The 13,886-nt window shown below is 34.7% G+C and overlaps 1 protein-coding gene across 12 annotated transcripts in view; it reads right to left on the bottom strand.

Annotated features, from left to right (window-relative positions):
- RP1 (RP1 axonemal microtubule associated) overlaps positions 1-13,886 on the bottom strand; it is a 204,985-nt gene that overhangs the window by 115,226 nt on the left and 75,873 nt on the right. For all 12 annotated transcript variants that reach the window (XM_085221109.1, XM_085221110.1, XM_085221106.1 and 9 more), the window contains 7 exons: positions 13,558-13,647; positions 11,419-11,551; positions 11,004-11,155; positions 8,449-8,603; positions 5,831-5,889; positions 5,452-5,496; positions 2,205-2,368 (listed from right to left, as the gene is read on the bottom strand). In XM_085221109.1, the coding sequence (XP_085077235.1) occupies positions 2,205-2,368; positions 5,452-5,496; positions 5,831-5,889; positions 8,449-8,603; positions 11,004-11,155; positions 11,419-11,551; positions 13,558-13,647 (798 nt within the window). The remainder of the gene's footprint in view (positions 1-2,204; positions 2,369-5,451; positions 5,497-5,830; positions 5,890-8,448; positions 8,604-11,003; positions 11,156-11,418; positions 11,552-13,557; positions 13,648-13,886) is intronic.

Below are 13,886 nucleotides of genomic sequence, written 5' to 3'. Positions count from 1 at the left end.
AGAAAACCTTAGCTTAGAAGTAGATTCTTTCAACATGCAGGAACAGTTATTGAGCAAAAGGGAAAACCCATCAAATTTAAATTCCTTTTCTTTCCCCACTCCATAATCATCTGTGACTTTCCCATCTGTTTGGAAATCCCTAAGCCACGAGAACAAATATAGGGCAGTTTACATGGAACTATCTTGAAAGAACCTAGAATCTAGGTCTCCAATTGGAAACAAGAACTCTCCCCATTTAAATTACCTTCAGCAAAGGTCATATGCTACAATCATACAGGAGTCTCTACAGGCAATAGTGTTATATATAAATATATGTTACACTGAAGGTGAAGCAGTTTTTAAGATAACTTAAACAACAATCAGAGGTAAACGAACCTAATCAAGTTACATTTTATTTATACAGTAATGCAAGCAACATGAAAATCAGGTTCTAGATGAGTAACACAATCTCAGGAGTATATAGAGGAATACACTTGGATTTACTCAAATTTTAACAATTCTTTTCTCATGATTTTTTAGATTGCTGAATATTCATGACTTACTTCTAGGAAACCCAATTACTATGCAATTAACTGTTTTTTCTATGCAACTCCTATTATTTATTATTTGTTAAGATTATTCCAGTGAAGTTTTGTCTGCTATCTAGAGCTGCATTCAGAGCAGCAAATCATCAGTGGAGCATGGAGCATCAAGCAGAAATATTTTTTTCTATCCTCTCTGCTCAGCCTTTCGCAGAGGGAGGAGTTATGGTGAAAACAGAAACAGGAGAGACATCATCTCCACAAATACTGTGACACAAATACTGTGTATATTATGTATGAAGCTCATTTCTAAAGTGAATGTGAAGTGTATAGGATCATCTCCTCACTAGGGCTAAAAATATATCTGCTCCAGTGGGTGCATTGAGCGTAATGTCAGAAAGGCAGGCACTTGCTTCACAGTGCCAGAAATCCCTACACTGAGAAATAACTGTGCTGTAGACACAGGATCCAGGAGAAGGAGAGTTCGAGCAGCTGCTGTGCCTCTTCCTGGCATTAGATGTCATGCGCTTGGTTTCTCCCCACTCACTGCTAACTGTCTCCCTAATCTTCTGCAGAATGCTAATGAAAGACAGATAGTTTCTCAAATGTATTTGGCATGTGCTTCATCATACCATATACTTCCAAGAAGTCATATATGGGAAGATAGATTTCATAAAAAAAGCCTCTGACCACAGAGAGTGGCATTGCTGTCAAATGAATATCCACAGAAATATTTCTCAGAAGGGCAGATGTACACTGATTACACTTCCCTGTTTTGATATCAGATATTCTTAACCCATCGTTACCTGGAAATTTTAACCAAGCCATTAACAACTTAAATAAATGTAAGGGAAAGGCCATCTTTAACTTCCCTCTGCCAGAACTTACATGTTTACACTTCAAACTCACAAACAAAAATAAAAAAGATCTGAAAAAATTCTTGTCACATCTGTCAATGAATCTCCGTCTGTTTATTATGCATACATTATTTCAATCTAAATAACATGTTAAAGATTTAACAAGTGCAGGAGGCAGGATCGTAAGGAAATACTGGAACTGGAGGAACTATTAGGAAATTAGAAAATCCCTAGGAAATTTCACATTTCTGAAGCATCTCTCAGAGTTGCAACCCTTTAATTTTTCTTTCAGAAGTAGGACATCTGTAGTCTAAATCTCCTGAGTTAGCCAATCAATTATGACTTGATTCTAATGTCTATCAATCCTCTCCTTCCTTCTTATCTGATTCAACAGAAGGTTCTCATGACAGTATGTGGGTGGAAACCAGAAGAATCTCATGGAGGAATTTACAACAATGGAAGCTTGCAAGAATGGATATGCAATACAAGCAATAGCTAGGACTATCTTACTATTTCAGTGCAAAGAACAAGCAAATATACTTCCTTCTGTTTCTGCAAATGAAGTGTTTTGTTAAAAGTAGCACATCAAGCAGATGCAAGTATTAAACATTCTAAGAGATGGATGTCTGCTTGAAGCAGTTTTGAATACATTTACTGATTCAAATCTTACTATCATAAAAGCCCACCACTCTCTTAGAAATGCTAAATGATCCTTTTATATACATATTGCTTCGAGTCCCTTCGGTTATCGTTATTATCCAGTTTTGAGGAGAGCTGTTTTGCATGTTTTGAATTCTCCAGTGTCTATGTAAAAACCATACTGTACCTTAAATATATCTTCACTATTGGGATTAAACAGCTGGTGTTTCCCAGATCCCAAAATAATAGGGCCAGAAGCTTTGTTTTCTCCATAAACATAAAGGGATACTGTTGCTGTTGTGCCAGCTGCTTCAAAATCCCCAGTGACTACAGTAATCTTCCAGTCTCCTTCTGCAAAGTGGAAAAGTAAAATCAAAACACATCTATAACTGTTAGTGATATGTAGCAAGTTATTCAGATTACATAAAGTAATATTTTAGCTCAGGAACTATAACTAATATACATCTAAAAAGTTATGGGGTTGGGAGTGGCAATGGAAGGCTGGATAAATTCTGCATCATTCAAACTTGGATAAGGTGTGCAAACTTAGTACGTTGCCAACTTCCTCAGTCCTTAAAGCTGGAAATACAAAGACAGTAACTGGCAAGATTTTTAGCAGCACCCTTGCCACAGAAAAAGCTCGTCCTCCAGAATTTGGTTTATGACAAAAATACATAAACAAGAAATGCAAAAAGAAAACCTGTCAAAGTAATCTACTGCATACAATTCCTTCTCATTTTATGTACATGTCACATATAGAGCTCTGTTTTCTTGGACTGAGCCAAGACATTGAGACTGGCTTGAAATAAGTGATTTTAGAGAACATTCTGAAACTAGAGGACTCTAAAAAATAATTTTATATAAAGCTTCCCTGATATTGAAATTGCTTCTTTGCCCCCAGAAGATGCAAACAAGTTATGTAAATATCTGAAAGGAGCTTAATATAAATCTACTTTTAAAAAGAATCATTCATTATTGGAAAATGCATTTCTGCATTTGAAAAGCTAGGGCTGGATGATCTCCACACTTCTTTTGATTTCAGCTGTTGTCTGTGTGAAACAAGTTCCACTTGGTTACTTAAATTAATATTGTGCAAGGCAAACAACAAATGAAGTACAGACCCACAGTCATATAAAGAAATGCCACAATCTGCACTGCAGTTTTATTAATAAAAAGATGACTAGTAAAACCTGCATGAATTAAATCTGCTGTCTGACAGAAGTATTTATCTTGAGCAAACCCCATTATCTGTTAGCAATTTGCCTCATGAAGATTGATCTGAAGCAATGAACTTTTATTTATTTTCCAAATTTTTGAGGTCTGGCCAAACCCTCATCCTGAAAAGCGATGGAAAATTTTTAGATACTCATAAAGGAAATGAACCATCCGATTTCCACTGAAAGCTGTCAGTCTCCAGCATGTAACAAACTCTATTCCTTCTGTGCCTATAGATAATTTACATCCTCATGACTTTTTCTACAGATCTATTGTCTTAACAAAATAAGCAGGAGATAAGTACCAGGATACAAGAACCAGGAAGGAAGGGTGGACAACCTGTATGTACAGGAGGTAGACACAAAGAGCATAAAGTAGAAGGCTCCTTGCCTCTTTCAAGAGTGCACTACCACAAAAGTCAGACTATATTCTTTTCAAACACTATAATATCAATTTCTTAAAAATAAAGTATCTTTGGAACATATGGCTGGAATATAAGGACAACTCAATATACACATGTTTATGAAGAACAAGTATGAAGCACAAACAAAGGGTAAAATATGACCCTCTACTTCTCCAGTCCAATGAAAAATTCAAAATTTCATTCAGAAACAAATAATAATTTTAAAGGGGCAAAATGAATATTGTTTTGGACCTGCTCACTTTTTAATTTATTATACCTCAAATGTTTTTAATGGCCTTTTCTATTCTGTTAGCCTCTCCAAGTTTCTTATATTGAAAATACAGTGAAATAACTAGAAAGTTATTTCATTACAGCCTGGAAAACAATTTTGTTTTAGGGGAAAAAAAATTAAATTGAAAAAAGAAAAAAGGATAAAAACTGTATAATCATAATTTGATTTAACAAACAAGAAAAAACAAAATAACAGATCACCCATTCCTCCAGTACTCACAGTCTTCTCTTTCAGTCTCCTTCCTGGTGTTCCATAATTCAGGAATGCCCCATACACTCAAATACAAGGCCTTTTGGTGCATACAGTTTTGGCTACCCAACTCAGACTGAGGGCATTTGCAACAAATACACCTTCTGTTTCTATAAAACAGGTCTGTTTTGACAATGGACAAGTTTTATTAATGACAAAGCTGTCCAAGTCTTCTAGACCAGACAAAGGCATTTCTCTCAGTAAGTCAGGATGGGAGTGCTATGATCAAAATGTTTGTTGCAAGTCCAAGCCCATCTCCACTAGAGAGAAGCCAACTGAATAAATATTTATTTTATTCCATCTCATTATCATCTTTCATTAGTTTTACAGGGCAGTTTTAGCCTGTTACAGATTTTAATATGCATCGTAGAAGTAAAACTTAAATGAAACAAATCAGATACCTGTAAATTAAGGAAGCACTAAGAAGACTCATTTAACTGTGTACAGGCAGATCTGTAGGCGCAGACCTTGCATAAGCGAGGCAGGCAAAACAGGTAAGAAAAAGACTGATGAACAAATTAAAAATGAACACTTTCTGAAAGAGGCATGGAAAGGAACTAGAACAAAGATACTTTTCATTCAAAGAAAAAAGCTTTAAAGAAGAATAGAATTTGAATACAATTTGTAAAGTAATTGTTAACAGGCTTTATAGTTAAATGAATTTCCATGGAGATGCTATTTAAAACAAATCATTTGGTCTCTCCAAATATCTTGATTGATACAATAAATTATGAATAAATATATTTAAATTTCCTTCTGACAGCTTCTAAATTGTTATTCAACCTGCAGTACTTCTCACAAGTGAGAAAATGTTATGTGTTATTAAGATTCGTAATTTAATCTGCACTGGTTACAAGGAAGCCAGGTTGACAGAAAAGTCAAGCTTAACAAATATGAAATCTCTGGTAAAAATCAGAAAATATAAAGCCAGCCATGAATACAAACCTACGTATAGCCTGGGAGAAAAATATATATATATATATATCTTTTAAATTTTAAATAAAAGAGCAGAAATTAAGATAGATAACAAATAAGCCCTAAAAAAAAAAATAAATTTTCAAGTGAACAGAAAGAAAATTAACATCACTGGAAAGAAAAATGACAAGGAAAAGAAAAACAAAGTGATTTATTGTTTAAATTAAAATATGAAATTACCAAAATACTCAAAGTACTGTAATTAATGTTTTAAAATAAATAAAAGCAGCAAGAAACACATAAAGCAGTTAGTTCTGAAACAAATACTCTACATTAAAACCAGAAGACTAGAGCATTTACCACTAGCTTCTTCTTGCCTTTTCAGCTGTTGAGTTGTTTGAAATTCTGCCAAAAAAAAAAACAACAAAAATGCAGTTGATAAAGGGTCTATCCTTCAACATTAAATAAAAGACTTGAAACAAAAGATGAAAAGGACATTTTGTGATTCTAATCTTCATGCCAATATGAGAGAATTTTCCATCTCAATCCTTCCCTCACTAATCTTCAAGTAATACTTATACCCATCTTGCAACATAAATACAAACTATATTCTTTTAGAAATACCAAAATGAAGCAGCAAAATGGTTAACCCTAATATTTGATGTATAATTTCAGCCTGAAGTTCTTCAGTACAACTTATTTATTGATCACGCTTCCATAGAATAATGTTAAAACTTACCTTGAGGGTACAGCTCCATTTCTGAATGAATTACACCTCCGGACATAAAAGGAAGCCACCTGAAAATAACAAATATAGATAGATAGATAGATAGATAGATAGATAGATAGATATAGATATATATGTAGGAATAAGATTTTTTCCTCTACAAGACAATATAATTGAATTACTGGCATCTCACTTTCATAACAAATATATATGACAGCAAATACAAAAATGTTAGTATTTTATTTGATAGATGTTAAAGTGAGAATTAAGGGTTTGACCCAATAATTGAAATTATACTTTTGCAAATGTAAGAGTATGAATGAAATATGTGTATGAATGAAATATACCCATGTCCTTTAAGAGATTCATGTGGCACAACCATAACACAACCATAATTATTTGTATAGCTAAAATGGAGCAGAAAAATATTTCAGTTCTACAGACTAAGCGCCCTTTATAATTCATGTGTATCTATTTCACTATTTCTTAAGTTCAAAGCTCGTTCTTAAAAACAGAGATGGAATCAAATTCTGTGCTTCCTTGTTCTCCCTAACAGCTGAGGACTGACAGATGAGTTTGAAGACTGGATGAAGGTAAACGTTATCTAGGCCTCTTAGCTGTGTTACACTAGGCTATGATTATTTTGAAAACTTTCTATTCAGAACACGTGTTACTAACTCTCGTAGTTCCCTCCTGCTTCATAAACAAAGACACAAACAAACAAAACCTTCAATTTCTACAGAACAAAAATATATTCATTAAGCTTCTGGGCTGCTGGGTTTTATTTACTGGGTACACTCCACAGACTCTCCATGAACAACTGAAATCACTGAGTCTCCTATGAAGGCTCTCTGCAATCCAGCGTAAGCTGAAGAGAATGAGTGTAGAGAGGCCAAGAGGAAAAAAGAGCTGCCCCCAGAATGAGGAAGAGCTGCATAATTCACTCCAAAGTTGAAGCCTCAGGGCCAAAAGAGCCTCAGTAGAGGATAAAGAAGATACCAAGCTGGTATGTATTGTTCCTCATTTCCCTAAACAAGGGTAAAATGCCATTCAGCACATGCTCATCCATCCCTTCTGCAGAAGCTCCCCTTACCTTGCTCTCCGTACCCAGCCCCCAGGTTCTGTGCAGTTCTGCTGCTTATCAGGTGGTCTATGTGCATCAAAGGTGCAAACCAAAATTTGCCTTTTCAGCAGCTGCTGAGAAGTGGTTCTGTAACAAGTGCTAAATTTCTGAAGCCTTGTGTATCCCTAGACAGTGTCAGACTTCTGTCCCTGGATGCTCCTCCTGCTCTTTCCCACTGCCCCTACCTGACAAGTTCACACCAACAAATAGCATGAAACTGGCACAGGAACAAAGAGATATCTGCCACTTCAGGAACAGACTCAAAAAAAAAAAAAAACAAAAAAAAAAAACAAAAAAAAAAAAAAAACAAAGATGGCTGTGACACCATTCAGGGAAGGGATCAGTGCAATGCCAATCAGTGCAATGCCAATGTTCCAGCAATTTTATCTCCAGGAAAAGAAAAAAAGAAATAGAATCCTTAGAACAGAGTGGAATTATCACTATTTTCTAAAGGCTTATTTTGCTGACAAATAAAACCCAAGATAAACTTCAGAACAATCCTATTAAGTTTATTGCTTTTCAGTTGCTTCCTCTACATGTTTATTAATTCCCTCTTTTCTAACTTCCCCAAAAGAAAATTCTCATATTAAAATTGCTGTAAAAGCTACAAACATATTTCTCTGTATTATTGTATCACAACTAATACTTAGGTGCAAAGAAATCCTGGATGAAGGACACAGGCACATGTAGCTTAAATCACATAACTATTTGATGGAATTCTGTAAATTTTTCAGGTTCCTTATTTTTGACTTGAAAATTTGACAGTTTGTGTAAGAAGTAGTCCCTAAGAAATAATTTTTGTCTTCCTAGATGACAGCTTATCTGTACCACTTCTGCTAAAACCTGAGCACAGGTCTGATGCATCAGGGAGATTTCTGAGACACAAAGCTACTCCCCTCCTTGAACAGAGCACAGTATTTCTGTTTTACATTTGGGCCCCACTGCTTTACTTTAATCCTTTTTCAGAGGCAGAGCTTCCTTGTAGAAAAGCCGTGAATTAAAATTTTTCTCTCCCTGCCACTGAATAATTTTTACTGATCAACATCTAGCAGGGTAATTATTGCAGAATTAATATAGCAAAGTGCCTTGGCATGCATTATTCTAAGGCCATGCTACCCATGCAAGGACAGATGTTACTCTGAGCTGAGAATGAATGCTACTTCAGAATTTCAATTCTGTTTTCTTTCCTATTTAGAAATACATTTTAGTTTAAAATGCATTCTGAATATGTAAGCCACATTTATAGCACTGATTCTTGTATGATGAGATACATTGTATAATCTAGTAACCATATCACACTGTAATAATTTAATCTTATGAACTCAAGCAGTTTATTCTGAAGCAACATACTTTGTGGATTTTATAAAACTGCAAATTAGTCCAATTCTGTCTTTTCCTGGAAGAAAAAATCATATTTAGTATTCCTTATTGGCAAAATATTGTTACTGAAATGACAGACACCCCTGGGAATCTATCCTATATTTAAGATAGTTCTTGTAAAAACTACCTTTCACAATTGAAAACATATTCTGAGTTATTCTCATCTTCTCTGACAATGACTTTATCGCAGTACCAATACTGAGACTTTGAATTAGCCTCACAGCGCAACAGCACCTTCTGCAGCTTTCCAAGAGATACAGCTTTCACTTCAAAAGCATTGACCTAGGAGACAGAGGAGAAGAGAGCACTCCATAATTTGCCAACATTAAAACAATCTGGAAGTATCAGCATTTAAAAGCCTGATCTGACTCTTATGATGCCCCAATGGTTTTATAGGTAGTCGAACTGTATCAAAGGGGTTGTATTGTAAAGATAAATGTCTTTCGGTTACATATCAGACCAAATGAGAAAATATAACTAAAAATCAGAATGCAAAAATAATCCCAAATAAACTGTGGGGATTTTTCATCCATCATCCAGAATGCTGCCCACAGCTCTGCACTATTATCTCAGTACATCACAGTTTACAATAATTCTTGTTGAGGTAAGAACTCCTTCAGGCAATTATTTCCCTTGTTAATGCTTATTTTAAATACAGTCATTTTCATCCTTTGCTCTTTTTTGAGACCATCTTTGCTATTTACATTCTATTTTGCTCAGCGAAACTGGAATCTGATATACCACTTTGCCCTTGTTAATCTCTTAGACTTGTGCTTACAGTTGACAAAGGTGGTTATAATAAGAGCATGAAGCTGAGCAAGTGAAAGGTTCTGGTTGGTAATTTTTGTCACAATAAGCAGCATATGCCTTTGTCTCTCAGAATGCAACTGTCCAAATCACACTTCTCAGTAAAAGCAAAATGAAGGAATGAACTACATCAGAAAATTCATATCTGCATAGTTCTCAGTCCTTGGCAGATGGCAGAATTAAGACTGTGCAGCTTCACTTCTCCCCTGTGTATCTGTAATATATGATCACAAGCCATACTTTCTGAAGGATCCCTGCCTTAAATTGTACAAAGGCAGAGCTGCAGCTTTTCAATATTTCTTTTTATCTTCATTATCTTTACGGCTCTATGCATTATTTACAGCAACCACCAAAGAGTCCACTGAAGCAGAACTGATTTCCCTAGTGATTTACTTATAGTACCTAGGTGTTTTCTGCTAACACTGGCATCTATTTTTCCACAAAACACATCCGTGTAATATTTTGTTTTACCTACAGAGTTAAAACATTCACAGCTTTTGGCATTAACATCTAAGACACAAATGAGTTTGGGTGCTCAACTGAGAAACAGAGGGGTTAATTTATCAGCATATTTAGCACTTGAAAGAACCTGCTATGTACAGAGCAGAATGCACTTCAACCTCTGTTACAGCTGTAGCTGCTCTGAAAATTTTAACTGGTTGTGCAGCAAAGCAGATGCTTACAGGAAGTGGGCATTAAGGAAAGGTTTTCTTTATTCTCTATGATATTGGGCAAATACCTGTGGGAGGGATTAAAACATATTGTTCAAGTCAGCATTCAACTACCTTTGACACAAAAAGGTATATCCCAGGCCCTGCTCTACCCCTCCTCCTTCAATCCACTCCCTTACCCACCCCCATTTCTATCATATGCAGCACTTTGAACAGCCCCCTCTCTCTGAACCATGTATTAAAAACATGGGGAATTTACTATCAAATCAGCTAGAATAATCCCTGAACAACTCCACTTAAATTCTGAACAACTTCAGAGTGGATAGAACTTTCTATCTAACACAATAGTAATGGTATATTAAAAAAAAAAAAAAAAATCTAAAATAGTATAGATAGTTCTGAAGTTTCCTGACAAGTTATTGCTGTGTTTAGCATTTTATGTACTGCTTTACTCTTTTGTAAGTGTTCACTAAAAGCTTGATACCATGAGTTAGACGTTCAAGTGAAGAACCAGACTTCTTTCTTGGGAGGTTGAAAGAAGGCTAGTGACAGAGCTAAGAATAAACTCAGTAGTTCCTCACATTCAAACATACACTGCTACAGAAATTCAGGACAACAAGTATTTTATTTATGAAGGAGATCAGCTGCAACTGGAAGATGAAATGACTTCAAATCTGTCTCGAATTAATCTCAATGTTAAACTATCATGAAATAAAAGAAACAGCCACCAGATCTACCAAGATCCGAAATCATGGAGTGATTTCTGCATGCTCATTTGTTTCCAGCTGTAACTCATTATACCTTGATAGAATGTTTTATGTTCACAGGAAGCTCTTCTCATCAGTTGGAATTCTTCATTTAATTTTTCTTCCCCGTTGCTTGCCTGTGCTTTTACTCATTCTAATCACTCCTGGATTCATAAAAATTTTGCTTAGCTATTAGGTATTATTTTGCTAACCCTATATGACCTGACACTGATGGTAGTGTTCAAGAGGCGTCTGGATGAGATAAGAGGAGCTATGAGATATGGTTTAGTAGCTTGTGGTAGTAATGGTGATGGGAGGACGGTTGGACTAGATGATCTTCCAGGTCCTTTCCAACCTCGTGATTCTATGATTCTATGATCTTTTCTTTATTAGGAACATTTAAGATCAATAAGATCTTAATTATACGTATATGGCAGAAAAAATTGTTTCAAACTTACCTTTCCTCTCAAAAATTTCACTGGGATACCAGATTTCTGCAGAAGTCTTTGACCAGAATCTCCTCTTTTTCCATAGATACATAGATAAACTGGAGAATCCGTGTCAGCTTGCTCCAAGTCACCAGTGTAGACATAAACACGATATAAAATAACTTCCAAATTAACCAAAAGAAAAAAATATGTTAAGTGTGATCACAATTCATTTTACTCACCATTCCAGCTTAATGGAAACAATACTGCTAAGTATGATTTGTAATTACTTTTCTGGAATATATTCTCCAGAACTCAATCTGCTTGTTTCCAAGGTTGCTAAAACCACATTTATGGACATATAGCAGATGGAATATAATTTAGATGACAGTAATACTGAAAACCAAGTAACCAATACATATGTAACTGTGATGTACACACATACTTGGATAAATAGGTTTTCCAGCTTCCACTAATGGAAGTTCACAGACAAAATCCCTATCATCATCACTCTTTGACAACCACGTGTTTGCTGGAAAATTCAGAGTTTTCTTGCTCATCACATGTTGCAGAGTCACCTAGGGAAGAAACAGATTAACTATGACTCTTTCCAGTGTTTTGCTTCTCCACTGCAAAATGTATCTTCTATGTATTTTTTTCTATTTCAGAAAAAAATAACATGATCAGTAAATATGACATACAAAATTGCAGTACAAAAACATGTTTTATTTTAGCTACTATTTTGCTACTTTACTCATCACAATGGAGGATCCATATTCATATCTCAAATAAAACTGCCAGATTATATTCTTTGTAATGTCTTGAACTTTAAAGTCAACTTAATATTGGGGCAAACAAATCTGTAAATAAAAGTTTAAAATTGTAAGTAAAATTTTTGCCATAAGGAATGTCAGTTATTGTAATTTCTGTCAGTGGCCCCCCTCTATGCATATCACTGTCTAGAGCTCTTCTAATAGTGAACTTAAAGCAGACCATGTATTTGGAAGACATAAAAAGATTAATGCCTTCATATTAAAATGGAAATGGAAGTCATCACCTATTTTCTCTTTACCAAGGTGCAGAAAGATATATTGAAATATTAAATCAATTCACATTGTATTTGGCTTTTACAGTGGAACAGAAAAAAAAAAAAAAAATCATAGTACCAACACCCTTTCTATTCCTAGGAAAAATTTAAATTCTCTAGTTATTATCCACAGTACATTGTGACGGCTGTCTTATTTAGTTTCTATAACTAAAGCAATTTTTCTTTTTCTTTGGTGGGAGTAGTTTCTGTTGGTATTAGTAGTACCTACTGCAGTTTTCCATAGGCCTTCATGAGCAAAAGGAAATCAGTAGCAGAAAACTGTCTCTGCAGTTCTCTTTTTAACATGGATATAGCAGACATAAGCTTTGTGAACAGTTATTAAAATAAGTATTCGTGTTCACATTCCAATACTTAAGATATCAGGATAATGCTTTTTCCATCATTTTTTTTTTACAGTAAAATATTCAGTAAAATGAACACTTCCTTTAATCCAAAGCATGTATTTATTCTAACAATAAATACTTCTGCAGCAGATTCATAATCTCTAATGTTTATTGGCAGAGCTCCCTCTGCTGATTCATAACAATAGCGAATATTAACTGCTTGGTCAGATAACACAGCTTTCAACAGAATTTATTTCATCTTCCATAAATAATGCCAGAGTCACCCTATGAAATTTAAACCAAACGTTTAAGAAATATGCTGTAACCACCACGATGGAAATTAAGATTCCTGCAATCATTTCAGCAACTGAAATATTTACACTTACATAGTTATGATGTGGTTACAGTTAAGGGCTTTGGATGAAAGTCAAAGTCTCTTATTACTCTGTAATACTGACTTTATAAATCAGTCTTTTTTTAAGATAAGTGAAAAGCCAAAGAATAAGATTATGTCTTTTACAGGTTCAAAATAAGAAACAGAAGACAATTATTTATCCGCAATTATGAAAGACATCCTGCATGGAGGTCAGTGTTTTCAGGAATTAGTATTAATTTAATCTGACAAATGTTCCTATCATGGGAACAGTAGAGCTAGAATAGAAGCAGAAAAGAAGAAACAACTCTGAATTAAAAGCAGCAGTTTCTTTTTCATTGAAAATAATTGTGAATTACGTTTGCACCAATTATAACAAGTCTATACTTAAACTTTGATCACTCTTTGCATGCACTTGTCATGAAATAATTGTTGCTCAATCACTGTCAGTTTTTCATAGTTGAATTTGCAGCTGTGAAGTAGCTATAGATGCAAACATCTAAGAGTACAGGTGAACTTGTAGAAAGTAAAACTGCATAAGCCACCTATACACTAAAATTGGAATACACTAAAAGAATTATTGCAAACAATGTTCAGAAGTTCATTTCGGGAGACTGTGTCAGTGCTTCTGTCATCTCACAAGCAACCAAAGACAAGACAATAAAAATGTACCACAAAAAGTATTTTTTGATTCATGAAGCTACAGCTTCATGAAAAGATGGGTTTTTACTCCGTACAGAAATTAATGAAGCAGAAAAGAATTTATCACAAAAATCTTACCCTTTGTATGTTCCACTCTGACTGCTTATTCAGTAATTCACTAAGTTCAATTCTTATCTTGTAGATATTCCCAATGCTTTTTAATTTAACCTGAATTAAAACAAAAATAATACAACATATAACTACAGACAAAAATGTATGTAGCATAAATTAATTTTGTGCAGAAGAGGCTACATACTGATTAAGGAAGGACATATCTTGCTATATAACACTGTGTCCAATTAATGACCAAAAAATATTTCAGTCTCTCATACACATGGAAGAAGTAGTAGCCTAATGGCTAGCATAGGCCTATGTATTTTATGCCTGAAATTGCAGCTGTTGACTGA

The sequence above is a fragment of the Meleagris gallopavo genome, chromosome 3 (genome assembly GCF_905368555.1).
Source record: "Meleagris gallopavo chromosome 3, MGAL_WU_HG_1.1, whole genome shotgun sequence".
Taxonomy (NCBI): domain Eukaryota; kingdom Metazoa; phylum Chordata; class Aves; order Galliformes; family Phasianidae; genus Meleagris; species Meleagris gallopavo.
This window is presented reverse-complemented; position numbering and strand designations above follow the sequence as displayed.